This window comes from Platichthys flesus, chromosome 7, assembly GCF_949316205.1.
Source record: "Platichthys flesus chromosome 7, fPlaFle2.1, whole genome shotgun sequence".
Lineage (NCBI taxonomy): Eukaryota > Metazoa > Chordata > Actinopteri > Pleuronectiformes > Pleuronectidae > Platichthys > Platichthys flesus.
In genome coordinates, this window is record NC_084951.1 from 12,645,017 (window position 1) to 12,667,266 (window position 22,250).

At 42.8% G+C, this 22,250-nt stretch overlaps 1 protein-coding gene across 3 annotated transcripts; it reads left to right on the forward strand.

Moving 5' to 3' along the window:
* Positions 1 to 7,210: 7,210 nt before the first annotated feature.
* Positions 7,211 to 22,196, forward strand: ccdc30 (coiled-coil domain containing 30). 3 transcript variants are annotated; one of them, XM_062391806.1, is made up of 26 exons: positions 7,211 to 7,416; positions 8,984 to 9,166; positions 9,381 to 9,501; positions 9,700 to 9,890; positions 10,122 to 10,208; positions 10,382 to 10,459; positions 10,924 to 11,077; positions 12,166 to 12,278; positions 12,377 to 12,498; positions 12,607 to 12,799; positions 12,893 to 12,991; positions 13,381 to 13,509; positions 13,611 to 13,748; positions 13,945 to 14,123; positions 15,312 to 15,579; positions 15,845 to 15,967; positions 16,811 to 16,981; positions 17,199 to 17,408; positions 17,711 to 17,868; positions 17,974 to 18,139; positions 18,549 to 18,670; positions 18,846 to 18,987; positions 19,111 to 19,247; positions 19,445 to 19,562; positions 20,103 to 20,167; positions 20,362 to 22,196. In XM_062391806.1, the coding sequence occupies exons 1-26, from the start codon at positions 7,402 to 7,404 to the stop codon at positions 20,567 to 20,569; spliced, it is 3,690 nt and encodes a 1,229-aa protein (XP_062247790.1). In that variant the 5' UTR covers positions 7,211 to 7,401; the 3' UTR covers positions 20,570 to 22,196. The 3 variants fall into 3 exon arrangements, with proteins under 3 accessions (XP_062247790.1, XP_062247791.1, XP_062247792.1); XM_062391807.1 differs by having other exon boundaries at positions 10,385 to 10,459; XM_062391808.1 differs by lacking the exon at positions 10,382 to 10,459.
* The last annotated feature ends 54 nt before the right edge of the window (positions 22,197 to 22,250 follow it).

Consider the following 22,250-nt stretch of genomic DNA (forward strand, 5'->3'; position numbering starts at 1 on the left):
AACACATATAAACACTGTTCAACAGACTTACAAGCTGTTTACCAAAGACGAACCCAATTTTGAGCAATGTTTATTTCCCTTAAAATGTTTACAGGCCTACATAAACGGAGCCTGATTATTAACTGTAAACAAGTCAGTTACATAAGTTTATTGGAACATATTTTTCTTGATTAAAAAACAGCATCTCATTGGTTGCAACTTCCAGGACCGAATGTAGGGTTGCCAGGTTTGTGTTAAAACAATTGTCACTTTTTTAGAATATAGACTAGATGAATATCCCTTGGATGATGCAGATTTGATGCCATGGAGCCAGTTTCATAGATGTCGATCATAAAAGCAAATTTTCAATTGAACAGATGTTATTTATTTGAAACACATGAGATTTCAAATTGGCGCCCCCCAACATACAAACATGTAAACTGTCATGCATCCCCAATACATTTTGGACTGTATACAGATGCACACACAGGTAGACAAAATTGTAAGCTACATAAAATGATAAAAATATATAATAAAAAATATAAAAAGAGTCTGAAATCAGCTGTACTGATAGCATGTCATGTCATGTCGACAAAAATAAACATAAATGATGTCCACAATTGGGGTGATTCTTACCTCTATTTTGTTCCTTCTTCTCCTCCTCTACTTTGCGGTGCTTTCTGAATTGTGCACCTGATAATTTTATCTTTTTTTGATTCATCTTTGACTCTAACCACAGTCTATCACCACAGCGTGTACGTCAGGGACACACCTGAGGCAGAAGCGCAAATTCTGTGCTGGCTGCCACCTGACTGTTCACACAGGGAGCCATCCAGGAGGATGTTTTAGATGCTGGCTTGCCTACAGTTGGTACATGTGCACAAGTGATAGGAATCCGAAAGCTGTTTTTCAAGACACAGCACACCTACACTTTGACAAGTGCATGTTTTATTAAAACTATTTCAGATAATTGAATGTCTACTGATGCATGTTGAAATTATTTAATTCTTTGCTTTGGGTTTTTAAGTTATAATAGGATTAAGGTGTAAACAGAGACAGTTTCTCCGTTAGAGATGGAAATTCTCTTCTAATATTAATGGTTTATCTAAATTCTTCTAATAGACCTGTAGTTTATCTACTTGATGGTTACTTATCCAAGAGGTAGGTCTTTTCACAGCTCTTTTGTTTTGAATACACAAGTATCCACCATCACTACAACTGTGTACCCATCATCCGTATTGCATTGTGTATGACTTTGACAGAAGTTTTCTCCTGTTAGTACAAAACTTTTTTGTCGCTTGTACCTGTATGCAGTGTAATTCATTTAAATTTTCACCCTGACACAGTATGCTTGTTCCACACAGAGTACCAAAGGAGATGTTTTGGTAGTAACATTTAAACCAGGATGCTGTGCTCTGGTTTATGTGACAATGCAGTATTCTTTCATTAGCAAAGCTCATTCAGGACAACAGCTGGAGTGCAGCAGAAATATGGCAATATAGTATGTTGGGCATGGACTGCCTGATATACCCCTGTAGTGTCCATGTTTAATTCATTTTCATGCCAGTGTGTTTGTGTCAAAATGTTAAAAGTGTTTTTGGAAATGCAGAAGGGACACGTATACTTGAATTTCAGGGACGCAGGTTGAGTAAAACTTAGTGTAAATACTAATTTGTGTTGGTTTTGAATTCTCTGGCATTTTCATTAATCCCAGTTCTTATATCCCTTTGTGTGTCTAACTGAACAGAGCTTTATTAGTACCTGAAGAGATAGAGTAACCTTCATCGTATAACTCCATCAGGTTGTCCTGCTGCTAACGGTGAAATGAAAGTCCCTTCTTTTTTTTCTGTTCATGCTGAAATAAAGTGGATTCACTTGGTCTGACGTGTTTGATCACATGTTTATAAAACACCTCATCAGCTTCAAACTACAAACCCTGTGGGGGGGTAATGTTTTTTGATAGAAGATTCCAGATTCATTCACTAGACTGGCACTCAGTAGAGCTCAACAGAGCCGGTTAGGTTCATCTCTGATCCATGCAGCTTCCTTCTATCAAGCTGTGTGGTTATTGGTCCAGTATTTTATTACATAGACCTGTTGATTGACAAATCAGAGATGAAAACATAACCTCCTTAGCAGAGGTAATAAAACCTCCACGCATTTATCAAGGAAATGTCACCAACATTAACAATAATTAGAAACACAACAGGAAATTAAAAGTAGAATGAAATGTTTCTAGAATATCTAAATAGTTGACGGGTAATTTTCTTTTAGTCATTTTAGCAATTAATTTATTAAAAGGTAATTTTCCCCTGCTACTTAGTTTATAGGGTTTTTATATTGTGTTTTATTTACATGTTTTATTTTTGTTGTGCACTGGTTGCTGGTTGTACATCAAATTGCCCTTGAAGGATAATAAAGATTTTCTTTTATGACAACTTTAGTCAATGACAAGTTTCAGAAACCAAGCAGGAGCAGCAGAGGAAGCCAGCAGCCAGCAGGGGGCAGCCTCAGGACATCACATGGAAACAAGCTGCAGCTGGGGTTATTCTCTAACAATAGTTTTTTAAAGTATGTTAAATCATCCAGTATCTAAAATCCAAACATATAAAAGTAACTTTTAAGTAAGGCTGTCTTCCATCTTCTTAGTGTATCTTAGTTCCTTATGAAGATCAGCAGGTGGTTTGGCCTAGTCGGCAGGGTCACTGTTCTACATCCAGAAGGATGTGGGTTCAATCCCCACCCTGGCAATAAAACGAAGAATTATCAAGATTTCAGTTACCTATTATTCGCAAAATATATTATACTATGTATGTTTAAATTAAGTAAATATAAAAACGGAAAAAATGTAAATTCAATTAAATTAATAGAACAAAATAATAATAATTAAACAAAAAAAAATGCGCGCGCAATTCCTGCGCAGTGGTCTTCTGCACACGACCTGCGCAGTGGGCTTCTACGCAGATTGTACGCAATGGGTTTCTGCGCAGGTTGTGCGTGCGCAGTTTTTTTTTTAAATTTAATTTAATTTAACTTTAATTTATTATATTTTCATTATTTAAATTTAAATCCAGACAGAAAAGTCATCTGACCTTTTACTTTTACTGTCTCCTTTCGCGCTCTCACTCAGTCCTTCCCCTCCTACTCACAAAGCTGGTAACCACCTGGACTATATTTTCACCAGAAACTGCTCAACATCTAACCGCACTGTAACCCCTCTTCATGTCTCCGACCACTTCTTTATCTCTTACTCTCTCCCATTATCTCAAACTGACAACCTTAACACATCAACAGAGTCTGTAACGGTCCGTCGCAACATTCGTTCCCTCTCTCCTTCCTCTCTAGCCTCCTCTGTTTTACCAGCCCTCCCTTCCACTGACTCTTTCTCACTCATGCATCCTAACTCTGCCACTGACATTCTCCTTTCTACTCTGTCCTCCTCTCTTGACTCTCTCTGTCCTCTTACGTCACGACAGGTCCGCAAGTCCCTCCCAGCTCCGTGGTTGTCTGACTCGGTGCGTGCCGTCAGAGCCACTATGCGAGCATCAGAAAGGAAATGGCGGAAATCTAAACACCTGGACGACCTGCTAGCTTATTAGTCTCTTCTCTCCTCTTTTTCTGCCTCTATTTCCACAGCCAAAAGCACTTTTTACCAAACTGCAATTCAAGCCTCATTTTCTAACCCCAAAAAACTGTTCTCCATCTTTTCCAACCTCCTCAACCCTCCCAGTCCCCCTCCTCCTTCCTCTCTTCTACCAAGCCACTTTGTCAACTACTTTACCAAAAAGATAGATGACATACGCTCTTCATTTTCTGATCCTCCTTCTATAACCACACTTCCAACAACTTCATCTTCATCCCCTTCGCTCTCCTCTTTCACCCCCCTGTCTCCCAATCAAGTTCTGACCTTGGTAACCTCCGCCCGCCCGACCACCTGCCCCCTTGACCCCATCCCTTCTCACATTCTCCGGTCTATTGCCCCTGACCTTCTTCCTTTTCTTACCCATCTAATCAACACTTCCCTGTCAACTGGCTGCTTCTCTAATTCTCTGAAGGAGGCAAGAGTAAATCCTCTCCTGAAGAAACCCACTCTGGACCCCTCTGAAGTAAATAACTACAGACCTGTCTTTCTCCTTCCCTTTGTTTCCAAAATTCTTGAGCGTGCTATCTTTAATCAACTTTCCTCCTATCTTAACCACAATAATCTTCTTGACCCTCACCAGTCTGGTTTCAAGGCAGGTCAGTCAACTGAGATGCCCTCCTTGCTGTCTCTCAGCAGCTTCACACTGCTAGAGCAGCCTCTCTCTCCTCTGTCCTCATCCTTCTAGACCTCTATGCTGCATTCGACACAGTGAACCACCAGATCCTTATTTCCTCCCTTCAGGACCTCGGTGTCTCAGGCTCTGCTCTCTCCCTGCTCTCTTCCTACCTCATTGCACGCACTTAGGGTAACTTGGAGAGGATCTGTGTCTGATCCTTGTCCCCTCACTACTGGGGTCCCTCAAGGTTCTGTCCTTGGTCCTCTCCTCTTCTCTTTGTACACCAACTCCCTCGGCTCTGTCATTCACTCACACGGCTATTCCTACCATAGCTATGCCGATGACACCCAAGTAATCCTTTCTTTTCCCCGATCAGAAACACAGGTAGCAGCACGAATCACTGCCTGTCTGACCGACATCTCTCAGTGGATGTCTCAACACCACCTGAAGATTAACCTTGACAAGACTGAACTACTTTTCCTTCCAGGGAAAGACTCTCCCATCCACGACCTGACTATTAACTTTGACAACTCTGTGTTAACCCCCACTCAGACAGCTAGGAACCTGGGCGTAACACTCGACAGCCAACTCTCCCTTACTGCCAACATTACTGCAACAACACGGTCCTGTAGATTCATGCTGTACAACATCAGGAGAATACGCCCCCTTCTCACTCAGAAGGCGGTGCAGGTTCTGGTCCAGGCTCTGGTCATCTCACGTCTAAATTACTGTAACTCGCTCCTGGCAGGTCTACCTGCTACTGCCATCCGACCTTTGCAGCTCATCCAGAATGCAGCAGCTCGACTGGTTTTTAACCAACCTAAATTCACTCACACTACTCCTCTCCTCCGCTCCCTTCACTGGTTACCAGTGGCTGCTCGCATCCGATTCAAAACACTAGTACTTGCGTACCATGCTGTGAACGGATCCGGTCCATGTTACATCCAGGACATGGTCAAACGTTACACCCCACCCCGTTCACTCCGCTCTGCTTCGGCCAATCAGCTCGTTGCTCCCTCACTGCGAGCTAAACACTCATCAAAAACACGACTGTTTTCCATCCTGGCTCCTAAATGGTGGAATGAGCTCCCCATTGACATCCGGACATCAGAAAGTCTACACATCTTCCGCCGAAAACTAAAAACACACCTCTTCCGACTTTACCTTGAATAAAAAATAAACTAAAAAAACAAACAAAAAAAAAACAAACTAACAACTGTTTGAAACTAACACTTTAGTAGCACTTAAATGGCACTTACTTAGCAATTTGTAGTTTTGCTTTATTTGAAGAAATTGTACTTTCTTGATTCTTGTCGTCCTTGGTATGTACCCTCAGGTTTGAATACACTTATTGTAAGTCGCTTTGGATGAAAGCGTCAGCTAAATGAAATGTAATTATAACTTTATTTTTAATATATTAAATTTTCTAATATTAATTTTTTATATATATATATATATTTTAAATATATATATTTACATATATGTATACATTTATGTTTTTTTATAAATTTTATTTTTAAATTGATAGAATTAGATATTGTGCAATAGGTGGTTGTAGTCAGGCCAACTCGACAGCCTGCCAAACTTTAGCAATTACATTAACATTAAGGATTGGATTACCTGCTCATTTCCTAAAAAAACTAAGCACAGGAAGAAGATGCACAAATTGCACCTGTAGACTTTTTTGTTTGTCCTGTGCTTCGATTTTTGTGAAGATCGGTCAATGTGAAAGCGTTCAAGGGGTGTCGGGGGCACCGTTACCACGCCCATCGAGGATTCCTCCAGAATAAATCACAGGTGACTGATCATAACAAGCCTGTAATGCGGCTGTCCCCTGTCTCTCCTCTGAATATTATGATCCGTTGTCCCCTGTTTCTCCTCCGAATGGTATGATCCGTTGCCTAGGTAGCAGTAGAAGCCAATTCGCTCAACCACGCCTGTACTCGAGCTTTATTTTCCTCCTACCCGTGATGGGCAAATCCCCGCCTCTGCCCTGCCTCTGATTGGACCAGGATTAGGCACGAAATGTGGTCATTGGCTACAAGTACAGACAATTACAGGATAAGCCAATCAGCGGCCCGGTAAGGACGGCTCCTCACTCAGCTCGGGTGCCACTAGATGACACCGTTTCCCTGCGCTTGGCTTTCCATGTCGCTGTTGCCGCTTTAAAGGTGAGTCAAACTGTATCTGCTCAGGTGCTGTTGAGCTCCATCACCTCCAGGGAGCCAGCGGGGAGGCTGGAGTCTCCGGGCCCCGCTCAGAAACCCCCCAGGGCCGACCCCGGACCGAGCCGAGCGGCCACTAGAGAGAGCCATGGCTACCGTTAGCCAGCTAGCCGAGTGTGGAGTGAACCCACGGTAACTTTGCCTCGAACTTCGCTGACTAGCTCCCGCTGCGGCTCGTCCCCTCGGTTCTTTACCAGCGGGTCAACACCAAGCAGTTTAACGTGAGCGCGGACATATAAGCCGCGGACATCTTTGTGACTTATAATGAGCCTGCGTGGTCAGAAAGGAATGCGAGTAAGTGGCTGTTGTCCGAACATAAAAACATTTGCTCCTCCTCGTCCGACATCTTGCGGCAGAGGGCTCAGCCCGGATTTAAAGGTCTTCGATCGTCCCCCATAAAGTGAAAGTCGTCCTTTCTACAACTTACAACTAACAGTTGTCTGCACATTGTAAGAAAGCAGTGTTGCTTTACTATACGCACCAGAGTCAGGAAGACGCCTGCGCAGGAGATTGAGCTGTTACTGTCCATCATGTAAAACACTCCATGATAACATTGCTGCAGATAGCGGGTCAGCATGGAGCTTTGCATAGCCTCAGGTGATCCAATGAAGAACATCTGCTACTTTGGGTGTGTGCACTTGCTTATTGGAAAGGAGGGAACTGCAGTCGAATCTCAATTCACGCGCCTGCAAGTCCTGACACGACCTGACAGCATTGTTCTAAAGTTTGTTATGTTTTACAGCTGAACACGTGGACGAGGAACGTTGTCATGGACGAGCTGTAACAACAACGGGAGTGATGGAGTATGAAGACGTACTGATCATCGCTGCAAATCGAGACTGGTTCTGTGTCGATACGATGTAGGCTGCGTTGTTTCCAGCACCGAGGAACAAGTCCATCAGTCACATGCAGCTTTGATACACCTAACACAGGATATCATGGATCATGATGAGGTAACTTAAAGCTTTAATTCCTTCACAGATAACACTTTTAACATGCTTTGTTTTAGTTTTCAACAGCAGACATTTGTTATTCAACTTTAACAAACTATTTCAATCTACACAAAACAGTGACATTGTTTTTTGAGTTATTATTATTAGTTTCCTCTTATTCTCTTATTTAGTTTATCTTTTTGCTAGGGCTGTTGGGATGTGACCAAAAATTATCCTCATATCAGTTGAGATCAATAACTTTTGCGATTAAAGATCACATTTTTATTCTTTTTAAATTTAATGACTGGATTTTTCCCCCAGAGTGAAGGGTGTGGTTTAAACTCCTCTTTTTGGGCAGAGAATGACAAACACTTGATAAACATAGATCAGTCCTGTGTTATACCTCCTTACTGTTCCCGCACAATGTATACGCATTTTATTGATACAACTTGGATCTTTGTCAGATTATTATTGATGACAATTTTACCACAAGAATCTTTGATCTTGTGTTGTTTGACAATGGCAAGAGGCCGGAGTAGTTTGTGTGATGTTTAAGTAAACCAGCGACGGGTGACCCGATCCTGAGCTGGAGACAATATGTGGCATGTTGTTGGAGCTGTAATTGCTCCAGTAGTGGTCTAAATGCTCCATGGAGGGGCCGGCTCAGGTTACAGCCCTACACAGCACAGTATTGAATTCAGTAACAGGTGTTTAGCGCTGGCATGCCACACTGATGTTGTGTCCGTGTCCTGTGTGTCACTCATGATCAGATCAGTTTCCTGCGAGGCTGGCAGCCTTGATGTTGAACGCTTGTGTCAATGCTGTAGTTTGCAGGATAGGGTGTTGTATCATTGTTCGGCGTAAGTAAGAAACAAATGTACAAACAAGTAGTTTGCTTATGTTGCAGGTGTAATAGCATGATATATTCAAACTAGTACTCTGTAGAGCAAATACCTCTGCCCAGGCCCATCGGACCCTTTTCTATTTCATTCAAGCTGCACCAAATTTCACTCATAAATGGACCTGATTTCTTTCATCAAGATCCATGATTTATTTTCAGGGAAAACTTAGAAATTGTTGAAAAGCAGTTGTCTCGCAATGTTACAGAAAGTGAAGGAAATCCTGGATCCACCCCTGATATGGATCTGCACCAAAGTTGAATGGGTTCTTCCCTGACCCATACCCTATCCTGGAATCATGGAAATGTATGACGTAGCTTTTGTGTACTGTTAATTACAAACAAACAAATGGACAGGGTTGAAACATTCCCTCTGACTTGGTGTTTGGAAAACCAGACTGTAGAAGACTACAACACCACAATGCATGCAAAAGACGAAGACATTTTAGACTATCAAGCAATGGAATTTTATAAGCCTGTCGCCACGTGAAGCATGAGCTGAAGAACAGCTGTTCTATAATAAGCAAAGCTTTACGGAATAACAAGCCGTGCGCCCAAGGCTACACATTTACACGTTAAGGTTGTTGGTATTCATCCTTACAAGATGCCACTTAATTCAAGAGCTCAACAGTGAACTGATCAACACGATATCAGATCCCATAACATTCAGCCCCTCTTCTGGGCCCTCAGCTGCCGACGGAGCTGGACCAGATTTCCATGCGGCTTCAGGAGGATGGCTTGGCTCCGGCCGCCAGTGCGGAGGAGCGGCAGCGTCATCTGTGGCAGCAGCTGCTCCGAGGTGAGACGCAGCTTCGGTCTGTCACACAAGAGCTGCAGACCTTACGGACCCAGCAGGCCAATGAGATGACGGAGGTGAGACCCTTCAGTGTTTTAAGTTCACCAACAGCTGAAAAACAGACCCATAGACCTAAAGTCTCTGTGATTGAAGTTTCCCAACTATCCAGTTTCATTGAAATTTAACTGCTATAGTTATGAGTGGGCTACGATAAGAATATTCAATCATTGTTCTTTGAACTGAAGTCACAGATGAAATATATCTTGTGTTTTTTCTCTTCCTGTTCGTCAGGTGGAGAGCTATGTTGCACATATTCGTGGTCTGCTGGAAGAGCGGGAGTGTCTGACTGCCGACTACGAAAGAGAAAATGAACACTTGCGACACGAGCTTCACCAGACCAGACAGCAACAAGGTGAAGTCAGTGCAGATGTAGTTAGTATTCTTTGCTTTGGGTTGTAGCGTTGCTGGGATCGCCAGGGTTTCTTATCAGGATGTTCTTAAAACATCTCAAATAATTATTTTCATTCGCCACAAATGCTCCTTCATCTGTCATGTAGTTATTCTTCCACCTGCTGCACCAACAACTGACCAGTGTAAACCTTTACTTCAGAGAGTCAGGCCAAAGAGCTGGCAGAGATGCTGGCCCAGGAGGACCTAGTGGAGATAGGCTTGAGCAGTCCCAGTGAGCAGGTTGCTTACCTGCTGGTGGAGAGGGCCACGCTGCTGGAAAGGTTGGAGGCGGCTGAGAGGAGACTGGAAAGTCAGAACCTCACTGGAAACTCAATGGAGGGCCACCACCAGGTAAAGACCTGTCCCAGGGGACTGTTTCTCATGATATGTTATTCATGGATGGCTATCACATATAACCACTTTGAAATAATTTAAATAATTTATATAGTATGTAAAGTCAATTTCCACCATCACTGTCTTCAATCATAGAACATTTTCATACTTCATGGTGAACTATCCAAGGCAAATCCGGAGGCCTTGTGAACATGGTGAAGTGAGTCTCTGTTTTTCATATGGCATTAGGGACAGCAACACATTCACCACATGATGGGCGATGAGCTGTGGCAGCGGAGGGAGCATATGCAGAAGAGCCTAGATAACATGACAAAGGTGAGTGGACTCTCACTGTGCCCTGGCTACAACTCCTCAAAATAGTCTGTTTGATTTAAGGTTGTGAAGAAAAAGACAAATTCTAAGTTTTTTTCCCCAGATAAAGTATGAGGATAGTTTGGTAGTTATTTACTGTCTGTTGTGATTCTACCCAAACTGGTGTTTCCTCTTAGCAGTGCCCATCCCAGAGTCCGTGGAAGAAGCTGTTCGGGCTGCGTAGGTCTGGTCAGAGCAAGCACAATATTACCCCTGTAGGTCTCCACCTCCCAGCGTATACTAACTCCGTAACTAACACCAGTGTTGTGATCAAACTAGGGCATCACTGGCTTGTCTACAACTGTTTTTACCTTTTTGAAATTCCACACTGAAAAAGGTGCCTTGAAAGCAGCACTGCCACCATGATGCAGACAACCTCGCTTGTCTCTGTAACGTGCCTGCCAATACAATTTTCTAACAATGTACAGTGTACAAAAATGGTGTCAGGGCAGAACAGTCCTAGCATGTCGCATGTGTACTTTTTGCCCCACTGCTTGGATGAGACTGTCCACTCACTGCACCCCGCTCCTTTCCAGGCCTGCAGCGGTGATGAATCTCCACCTCCAAAATGCATGTCTCTCAAAACAGCATGGGCCCCCTTGTTTTCGCTCCCAGTATTCTTTCCTGCTATACTCCTCCCACTACACAACTAACTCCCTAACTGCTTCTCAAACATCAGGCCCACAGCGAGGAGATTTCACAAGAGCGGAATGAGCGCCAGCGGCTGGAGCGGGACCTGGAGGAGGCGTCCAGGAGGCTGGGGATGGCTCATCAAGATATCCGTCGACTCACCAATGAGCTGGATGTGGCCAAAAACAGCCCAGACTCAAATGGTATTTTACAGACATAACAATGTGTATCCATGAAAGAATCATGAGTAGACTTTGAGTGTTGTATTGATATTTCTTAAGAATGAATACTCTTACAGTTAACAATTATCTCTACACATTGCTATGTTAGTGGTCATAAGAAACACACATGATAGCAGTTACTATGAATGTCACAATACATGTGCAGCCCCAGTGCATTCATGTTGTTGCCTCCAACCAAAAATGTTTGGATTCCCACATACTGTTATAAGACTACAGATTTACAGAAATAGTCTTCTTATAATCTCAGGGTCTGGGCTTCAGGGAATGGTCCAAGAAGTAGAAAACCTGAGGAGGGAAATGGACAAACTGAAACACTGTGGTGAGACAGACGTGGGTGTGACGTAAAATACTGCAAGAGACACCACCTGAGTAGGAACTTGATTTACTTTCACATGTCTCTCACCAGTGGCGATTCTATTATTAATCTTCTTCAAAATTATTCCCCCTGTCTCCCTTTCTGGGAATGTTTTGTCTGAATCTTAGGCCCCATTTAGATCTGCTACATGTGTTCACACCCATTTGAAAGAAGTATCCCTCATAATGTCGTGTTGATACTGTGGTGAGGGCAACAAACAAATAAGATACATCATCTGTAGAGCTGGTCCTTCATATGTGGCCCAGGATGCATTTATGGCTACACAACAAAATTATCCTGGTCACATTCATCCATTAAGACTTGTACTTGCTGCTGTCTACAACTGAACGGATCACTGAGGACGAATGTTATTACCAGGTCGGAGCGAGGTCTTTGTCTTTTTGAAGAGGCTCAGTCATATATTAAAACAAAAGGCATAACAGACACAACAAATTTAAACAACAATGTCACATAACCAGACATATGTAAGAATCATCCTATCAGTAAGTTAAAATGCATAATGGGGTTTGCTGTTATGACTAAATTTTCAATCTCCTGCTTTTTATCACATCCAACGTTCTTGACAATTTGACCACTTGCCTTTAACAACCTCTGTGCCATATAGGTGTTTGAGGTTACACTTACATATACAGTATAGTCATAGTCTGAATGTTTTTTTTTTCTCTCTCCATAGATTTGATGAAGCTGCAGCAAGCGAAAGAGCAATACGAGAGACTAGATGTTGAGAACAGAGCTCTGAGGGAGAGAGTGCGCACCAAAGAATCCGAGAAGAAAAATCTCCTTCAGGTTGATATTAACTGAATTTATCACCATAGTAAAAAATTTGAAAAAATACAGAAGTTGTTACAGCTGCTTGGATTTTGTTTGTTGTTGTGTTTGTTCAGTTGACAATAAATGACGCAGACCAAGAATTTGTTGCTGAGGAGGATCGAAAAAGCATCAGCATCGAACCACACAACAATCTGTCAGCCTCATCAGCTCAGGAAAAGGATCTCATTCACAAACGGTTCATAAATTAAATCCTCAACTACTTCAAAATATTTGAAATTAGGTTCTCATCCAGAGTATTCCCTCCAGCTAATTTCTGACTAATATCATCATCATTTGCCGTTAGGTGTCACGAGGCGATGGAAGATGGGCTCGTGCAGGTCAGAGAGCTGCAGCGGCAACTCCAGAGGCTACGCAAGCAACAGGAAGAGCTGGAGGAGAGGAACGAGGAGCTGGAGGCCCTGCTGGGGGAAGCTCAGAATGCCAAAAAGGAGGAGAGTCATCGCCATGAGGGGGAACTGGAGGGGCTGCACAGGAGGGTAATGAGCAACACTTAATTCTTGCTTAATTTCTCAATGTTACATAAGATTGCGCTCTAATTGCTGAGAAAATAATCTGAACTGGTCGTACAGATCAGAAGCCTGGAGGCAGAGCTGAAGAAGCCAGACGCCCATGAAAAAATTATGAGGAATGGAGAAGAGGTCAAAAGCACTGAGTCCTACCTACAGCTGGTAAGATCTTTAATGTTTCCTCTGTGATTATATAACAGCAATTTGTCTAGAAAGACCAGGAATAATTAATCTCCCTCTGAAGTCTGAATGCTTTTAATGCCAATAGTAAAAATGTAAAATGAAGTAGGTTTTAAAAGAACTGCATGAGAATCAGAAATATTTCTTTAGCTTTTATGTAAATTCATTGTAAAGCACTTTGAGCTGCATTTCTTACTTAGTAAAAGACAAAATAAAGTTTATTATAATTAATTTTATTATGAATAATGCTCTATCTCCGTTTCTGCCATACCACTACATTAAATTTAAAACATTAGAAGAGGTTATATACTTTCCATGGCTCAATGCAACCTGTAAACACTTTGCCCTCTCCTTTCATGGCGCGCGTGAAGCACTTGAGGGACAGTAGCCAGGAGAGATTGGCTCTGCTGGAGGCACGGCTGACCGAGGAGAAGGACTGGAGGAAACAGTTGGAGGTGGACCTCAGTGCTGCTCAGGCTGCCCTCAAGAAAGACAAAGGGGTAAAAAACGTAAACGCAAACAGAAGTCGAGACCTTATGCACAGTGGTTATTTTAAACCAAACAGTAACTGCATGTGATTCCTTCATTCTCCACGCCAAAGGCTTTGCAGATAGGTGAGCGAGAGCTGAAGAAGCTGAGACTGGAGGTCAACAGCCTTCAGACGGAATGTCAACAAGGGAAAACGCTCATCAAGAGTCTCACACAGGTCAAAGGGGAAAAAGCAGTTCTGGAAGAAAAGGTTTGTACAATCTACATCACAGGACATATTTGAGTTGATGTAAAAATCACAAAAGAATTGAAATGCACCACTAGAAATGACCAGTAAAGCCAATAAACATAAAGCATAAAGGGACCAGTCTCAGAAGTACTGCTGCATGCATCATTTTGAAATGTACGCTAAAATAAGCTTCTGTCTTGGACTCTGTTTCTGTCAGTTGTCCCAGATGGAGCGCGCCCACAGTCGACTCCAGAGCGAGCTGGAGCACCATAAGGACAATAACCGGACCCATGAGGACCTGAAGGAAAACAGGCTTCAGGTGGAGCAGCTGCAGGAGCAGGCTGACCGCCTGAGTGCTGAACTCCGCAGCCTCCAGACGGCACACAACACCCTGAGGTCTGTGTCAGTCCAGACTTCATCTGTAGTACACAAAAACTGCTTAGGCAGTAGTATTTCTGAGACAAGTCCCTTTATCCTTCTCACAAAAACAAAAGACTTAATAAACAGTAAAGGTATAAAACTATTTAGATTTTGCAGATTCATTCCTGTAGCAGGGGTGGGTATTGTCGTTTAGTATTCTCTGGTTTCTGTGCATGCTCACCTCACTTTTTATGCCTCAGCGCCGGCGACAGCTAGTGGCCAGAGGCATCATGTTGTCTGTTCATCTTTCTGTCCATCCCATTCTTGTTAACATGATAACTTAGGAACGCCTTGAGGGGTTCACTTCAAAATTGCTACAAACATTTACTTGATCTGATTAGAATTTTGTAATTAACGCTCAAGGTCACTGTAACAGAAAAAAGCAAATTTTTGGTCTTGCGAATGTAACATCCTAGGAACACCTTGAGAAAATATAACAAATATTCATGTCACTCACTGATGAACTGATCAAGAAGGTCAAGATCAATGTCACCCTTTGTCCCATGTGCAAATTGTCTAATGAACACCTCGAGATAATCCTTTCAAATGTGGCACTAATGTTCACCTTAGACTCACGGGTTGAGTAATAAGCAAATTAATTAAGTGGTCAAAGGTCAAGGTCTTAGTTGCTCACAAAACAGGTTTTCGGCCTCTTGAACATCATATCTCAAGTTGGCTTTTAGACATCATGTCAAATTGTTGACCAGTTGTCACTTCAACTCAAAGATGAACTGATTTGATATTAGTGCTCAAAGGTCTCAGTGACCTCATAAGTTTTAAAGAATGTATGTGGACTCAGGCGGTACTGGTTGGCAAAGGCACACAAGCACAGTTTGGCTTATTAAAATGTTATATGGGGGAAGTGATTTGAGAACTGTAGAGTTGCTCTAGCTTTATTTTTCTACAGTTTTTTTTTTTTTATAGATGGAAGTTGGTTGGAGAAGCAGAGAAATGGGACCCAGGTTTAGTCATGTGACTTCTGATGACCCCATTAATGTCTTGGGCATTTTCTGAATATTCATCTGGAGGAATGTAAACGGCAGCAACAAACCCACTGCTGATTTCATGTGCGTTGAAATATATTGAGATTGATTTGGGCTAGTCATAAAGTAGGACTGGAACACCGGCTCGTACTTGTGTGGAATGACTGTGCATGTTTTCCAGGGATGAAATGGTTTCTGAGCGGCAGCAGAGTGCAGAGCTCCAGGCCAAGCTGAGCTCCAGTGTCCAGGAGAAGCTGGCAGCTGTGGGGGAGAGAGAGAGACTGGAGCTCAAGACCGAGCGACTCAATGAGCAGCTCAAGTGGCATCAAGAGCAGCTCGCCTCCACAAAGGAAGCACTTAGTAGCAACCAGAAGCTGGAACTGCACACAGCTCATACTGAAACTAGACTAAGTCCAATGGAGAGGACCAAGGATGAAAGCTTGGATCAGGTATGGGACATGTTTGCTGGGATGTGTGAAATCTTTTTGTCTGACTGTTTAGGTAGATAGATGTTCACCAAATCAAACAACAGGGCTGAGTAGAGAGGATGTTCCTCAGCATTGCTGCTCAGGTTCAACGTGAGGCTGTCTGGTATTGATGTGTTTTGAGGGAGGCACCAGATCCTCAGTGAAAAGTCATGTTTCTGTAGCAGATCAGTGTCGAACTGCTCGTAACGATCCTGTAGAATTCATTTATGTGTTGTGGTGTTTGTAGCTTTCATGTGTGAAACAGGAGCTGAATCATATGCAGGACAAGCTGGGAGAGGAGCGGCAGCTGGCCCTGCAGCACCAACTGGCCCTGCAGGCTCAGGTCAAAGAAGCCCAGGCACGCATCAAAGTACGTATGACACGTACACAACTATGTCCCACGCTCACGGTCTTTCAGTTTTAGAGGAGGACTTATTGATTTCATGCTCAGAATATGTAATGCTCTCACTCAAAACCCTGCACTCCTACTCACATAGCCTCTGCTTGTGTTTATATCTGCTCTGCTGGTGCACTCAGATATTTTTTAGCTTGGACAGATTTCCTGTGCCTCAGCTCTAATCCGTACAGGACTCTTATAGAGGCAAAGCTAAGGCACCCACATGAGGGCGAGGCAATTTAATTTATTTTCCAATTTCAACAGCAGAGGAGAATTCGTAGAGCACATGTTTCACATGTGCACAGAAGCTGCCTGAGTGTGAGGAGAAAAGCTGGAGCGCAGGAAGTCTGTCCAAGTACTGTTAGTATTTACATGCAAATCTAGGGTTTTTAGTGAAAGTATTAGAAAATCTGAGCGTGACAGCAATGTATTTTCTGCAATTCAATCTAATTAAGGCGAGGTCTGTTCAGTATTTGATTTCCAGTTGTCTTTTGGTTGCTTTAGTTTTAAAATCACTACAACAACATTATACATCAATATTTAAGGGTATACAACTGGAAATTGGTGATTTGGATAAAATGCAAATAAATCTTTTTAACATTTATAGCTTAGCTTGTAATATCTTCTCTGTTTTCCGTTCATAATAAATTCTGATGGTTATCAGAAAAAGTGGCCTCCCAACTGTAGTGATTTGTAAGGATTTCAAATTTAAACCAATCTTTTCTGAAGCTGAAGACACTTCAGGCTACGTGTTCTGTTCTGATCTCCCCTGGAGCATAAACCTGTCTGAACCTCGTCTCTCATTTTCTTCTTCAGTCCCAGGACTCGGTGCTGAACCAGAGGACAGAGGAGGCCAAACAGATGAAGCAGGACCTGCAGAGGGCCAAGAGCCTGTTCACCTCAGCAGAGAGAGAGCTGCGCTATGAGAAAGAGAGAAACATGGACCTGAAGAGGCACAACACTCTGCTGGACCAGGAAAAACTCCAGGTTGGTGTTTGATTACCAAACACTGGGAATTGACCTCTTAAACACTCTCTTAGTTTCTCTGTAACCTCATGATTAAGGTAAATTACCATGAGCAAACACGAAGTTAAAACACCAGCCTTAACAGTGAAGGAAGGTGCTGCGGAAAAAAAAAAGAATAGCTGTGACAGTGGTGTTAGACATCTATTTTTTTTCTTGCATACTCATGTGTTGCCTTTAGCTTTGTGCAGAGCTGAAGCAGGTCCAGACCAAGCTGGTTCAGGTGGAGCAGACTCTCCACGCTCAGTCGGCTCAGAGCGAACGGCAACAGCAGAAAATCAGGGAGCTTGAGCTGGAGCTGGCACGCAACTCCACGAATCGCAGCGCCACCACCAGTCTGCAGGAGGATCTGCAGGCTGAGAGGGCTCAGCTCATTGCAGCTGACAAGAAGGTCAGTGCTGGAGTGAGTAATCAGTGCCCGTTGGTCCCAGGGTTACTGTATCAAGGATATTTTAATATATTTTAGATTTAGATCCAACTTTACCCTCCATCAACCTTAATTTAACCATGGGGATCAACTGTCAATCAATATCAGAGAAACCTACATTTTGAGCTCTTAATAGATGTGGTTTCCAGTCTATTAAGAAAAAGTTGTGATATTGTACATGTCTCCATACATATTATTCCCTTCTTTGGCCTGCATATTTCTTATAATTTCCCTGAGTGAATCATGAGACACTGTTGCGACGGCAGGTGTTGGAGCTGCAGCAGCATCTTAAAGGTGCCCAGCACCAGCTGCGTGTGGAGGAGGCTCGGGCCGGCGAGAGCAGCCGCCTGGAGCGGGACAGCAGGGACCTGTCTGACACCTTGTCAGCCCTGAGAGCCAAGCAGCATGAGGAGCACATCACCAGGTCACACGCACACGCTAATGCTGCTGACACTGCCCACTATCACTTGGTCCCAGTTGTGGTAATTGTGCCATAATCAACATTGCGACTCTTTCTGTTGACCCTCAGGAAGCTGTTGGAGCAGCGTGAGGAGGAGCTGCAGCAGCAGGTTCGCTCCCTCAGGCTGAAGGATGCCACTCTGACCAGGACCAACACGGAGCTCAGCCACCGTGCCCAGCAGCTGGACACCCGTTTGGCCATCCTGGAGGCCGAGCTCAGCAAGGCCAGGGAGGAGGTAAAGAAAAGTGTACAGCAGTTCACTAGATTCCTACCACAGTAAAGTGACGTACTTTTAACAGGTTCTTAGCTTGTACTTAGCTTTGAGTGTCATTTCAAGTACTTAAGGATCAACTTTGCATTCCTCATCTCACAGGTAAAGTAAAGACAAAAAATTTTCCTCCAGATCTGCTACAATATGTTATAGGCTCTTCCTCGGGTCATGGCCGACCCCCCGCACAAACTTTCATGGAAATGGTTTTGGTAGTTTTTGAGTAGTCCTACTGAGAGACAGACAAAAAGACCATGTACAACCTCCTGTCAGTGTAAAGTTCCCAGGAATGATTGTGTTTTACCTTTGCCCCAAATTTGACTTTTTCCAGTTAGAATTTTAAATCCACATGTGTGTGTTTATATGTGTCTTTCAGGGGAGAGACAGCCAGAAGTCCAGGCACAGACTGCAGGAGGAGCTGGCGGCCAATCAGCAGGAGTGTGACAGACTGCAGGGAGAGCTGCAGCAGATTCTCCTCCAATTTGACATGCACGTCAGGTGAGACACATACAACATCAGTGTTTTCATTGAATGCAATATTATGAACTCAAATCTTGTACTTGTTGTATACTTTTGATCAGCTCAGTGCAGTAATTGCATAATCAACAATAATTGGGGGATAAGACGTTAGTGCCTTTCCTTTGATTTAAGTTCCTTTGCTCCCTCAACTCAGGAAGTACGACGAAAAGCAGAGTCATCACAAGACCAAGCTGCGTCAGGCCAAACAGATCTTTCTCAAGGCGACTGCACAGAGGGACTGCACCATCCAGAGACTGGAGAACGACCTGGTGTTGGCCTCCAGCCTCTCGCACAAGGTCGTACGCATCTTGCAGTATGACGTTTGAATCCCACATGATAATATTTGAGCTTGAAAACAAATTCTAACATCGCTCTTTTGTTATATTTCCTCCTCTGGTCTCCTTGGTGGTGTCTCACAGGAGAAGGAAAGGATCCACACAGTGATGGAGGAGAATGAGAAACTTTTAGAGGAGAAGAGGGAACTGCTTAGGAAGATGAGTGACGCAGAAGAAATGGGCAGCAAAGGCATGAGGACCGCCTCGACCATTCAACACAGGTATGTTCACACACATTTGTTTATCACAATTATTAATCATGAGCTAAAATAATAAATAAAGTAAAAAAAAAACTAATAGAAAATGTTAGTTTATGTAATGAATGTTTTCTATCAAAAATCAGGAATTCCCGGGGTTTCAGTGAGAACATTAAAGACAGACAATAGTTCAATAATTTTATAGTATTGATCTTTTCAAGGGTCAACGTCTTAGAAGTGGAAAACAGACAGCTACAGGATCGGACCCTGAAGCTCTCCAATCAAGTTAGTTCCCTAGAGCGTGCCTTGAGGAATTCCCAGTCATTCTACAGCCTGGAGGTAAGACTGCACAGCACTTATGTTTATGACATAATGGGACATGCCACTTCACAGGTGTGTTCTTTTACAATTTAAAAACAGCTCATACAGCAAGTTTAAAGGAGATATTTGGCTTTTTCAGTTTTACACCTTCCTATTGTAGTGTGTTGTAAAGTTTTTGTGCGTGTGTGTGTAAAAGGTCGGCAAAACAAACCACAGTCTGTAGTAAAGTGCTTTGTCAGTTGTCTGAATGATACCAATACACATCTAGCGTCTAGTCTGGTACAGCCCCCAACAAAGCCCGGTAGAGCCAGAGTGAAGGGTAACATTTTCTATATGTGCGAGAAGAGGTGGACCAATTACAACCGACTGGCCCAAATATCCAGTCAGAGCCAAAACCAGGCGTTTCAACCCGATTATGAGCATAATGTCTCTTTGAGTTGAAATGGTTGTGGCAGATCATCTGCAGCTCTTTTCTTAAGAGAAATGTCTTAGTATAAAATGGGTGACATGTGTCTTCTTTTGTTTGTGTGTTTTGTTAATGGTGAATATGCTCAACAGAATGCCAACAAAATGCACCCCTCTGAAAGTCTCTGTGACAGCATCCTACATGCATCTACGCTAAGGTAAAGCAGTTCATCGTTTTTGGTTTAGCTTCCTATCGGACGATGATAAAAAATGTATTAAGCCATTTTGTAAAGTTTTTCAAAGAACTCCCGACTTAAATACTCTTGTCATATCACCCACTGGTTGCATTCACACAGACGTGTATGCTTGTTTGTGGCTTTACTTCCTTAATTTCTCATATTCGTGTCACCAGTCTGATGTCAGGATCTTGCGACCCACTGGACATCCTGGACAAAATCTGCCGTGGGAAGGTGGGCGACCGTGCGGCGATGGACAGCACTCGAGCTTCTGTCTCCTCACACCAGCTGTCGGAGCAGGGCTACCTGAATCTCACCTCCCCTCTGGTTTCTCTGGAGGCCAAGGGCTCCGAGGAGAGCTCTAATAACGGTGACAAGGTATGAAAGCGCTCTGACTGCGGCTATGTTTGCAGCAGGAACGTGTGCTGTGATTCAAAGTGTTTTTTTAAAGCACTTCGTATTCACCACCTCCGCTCAAATTAAAAATCAGATTTGAAAAAGAGTGAAAAAATATGTTGAATTGATTATAATAATCAATAATTTTCAATAGAGTAATAAAGAGTTCTGCTCAGGGTGATATCACTTTTGTATTGCAACGAAGATTCTAGTTTGACTTGCAAGTGCTGCATTTTGATCCAGGTATGAAAAATGTTTTGTATCGAAAAAAGATAAGCCAGTGTAAGTGTCAATCAAATGTTGGGTGACATTGTTAAAAGGGAACAGGATGAAAAGAGATTTAATTTGGAGGCTGACACAATATTGTTTGTATGTGTTCACACGCCTGGAGAGCTGAGGCCTGTAGCCTGAAGCGAGTTCAACATCCACCGGATCTGTTTGTGTTATCCAGACATCAGACTGGATAACCTGTACTATGAGGCTGGTTATCAACTTGACTCTGGGTTTTCTTATCCAGCTATGAGCTTGTTCATGTGGAAGAGGTGGAGTCGTTGCTTACAGTATAAGCCACTTAGTCAGAACCATAAAGAAAGTTGAGTTTTTGATTCTTTATCTTGAACTTAACCTTATTTACTGATAACTCAGAGTTAAATCTGACCTTAGCTCGAGATCGTGCTGCTTTGTAGTACAGGCCCCAGGTCAGTTGTTAACAGCTGTAAATCGTGGCAAATCTGGATTCTTTGAAAGCCTTGTGTTTTGTTTCATGGGAAGGATATTGCTTTTTTTTTTACGTAAAGACACAGGTTAAGACACTGTACTCCACACTTGTGCAGTAAATGTCAAACACACGCTTCACCTGTGGATTTGAATGAGTTTAAACTGAGCACTTTATAAGATGTTTGACTTGTTTACATTTGAGAAAATGTAGCAGTGAGATTTCAGCGGTACATATATCTCCCCCAGCTAAATTGAATCTGGGCAGTGTTTTCTATGAAAAAAGCCCTGAGGTGTTGTATGTTTATGGTTTTACTGTGTCAAAAAAACCTTCACACATTGATAGAGTTGTGGACCCACTTTGTCTAACATGACACTGTGTGGGTAACGGTCTTCCTCCTTTCTGAAGAGCGGGTCAGCTGCAGCCACTCCAATATTTACATGCTGCAGCTTGGCTTGTGGTTTGAAAAAAAAAAAGAAGAGAAAACATCCAAAATGTGGGAAAAGCCACAGAAATCCAGAAGTTAGTTTGGTCTATTTTGAGCCTTCAGAGCTGTTTGTTTCTATTACAACCTCAAGGGTTTCTTCCAGTGGGCACTCAATCACAAAGTACTTGTACTTTAGCCACAAAGCAGAGAGGTGAGTTTTATACATGGCATTAATTACCACTTTTAATATGCTGTATGTCAGTAATGGTTTTATACAGTGGATGCTCTGTAGTCTTTTGTTTTCAATGTGCCTGAAATGATGAAGTGTTCCACTTTGTCGTCCTGCTGCCTGCGTGAACAAGTGTAACAACAAAAGCCTATTACGCGACAGACATGTAAGCTGTGATGTAGCTGTGTAAATATATTTTTTTTCCACAATTATTTTCATAAATAAAAGCAAATAAATAAACAGAGTACTTGGTTTTATTTTTCCTTCCCCTAGCTCCCTACGATTAAAAATAGAACTG

Bases quoted from the DNA above. Each gene is read 5' to 3' on its own strand.
- ccdc30 (XM_062391806.1), top strand. The intron at 9,502-9,699 runs GTGAAGTCAGTG...CCTTTACTTCAG, and splicing joins CCAGACCAGACAGCAACAAG to AGAGTCAGGCCAAAGAGCTG. The intron at 12,800-12,892 runs GTAATGAGCAAC...CTGGTCGTACAG, and splicing joins TGGAGGGGCTGCACAGGAGG to ATCAGAAGCCTGGAGGCAGA.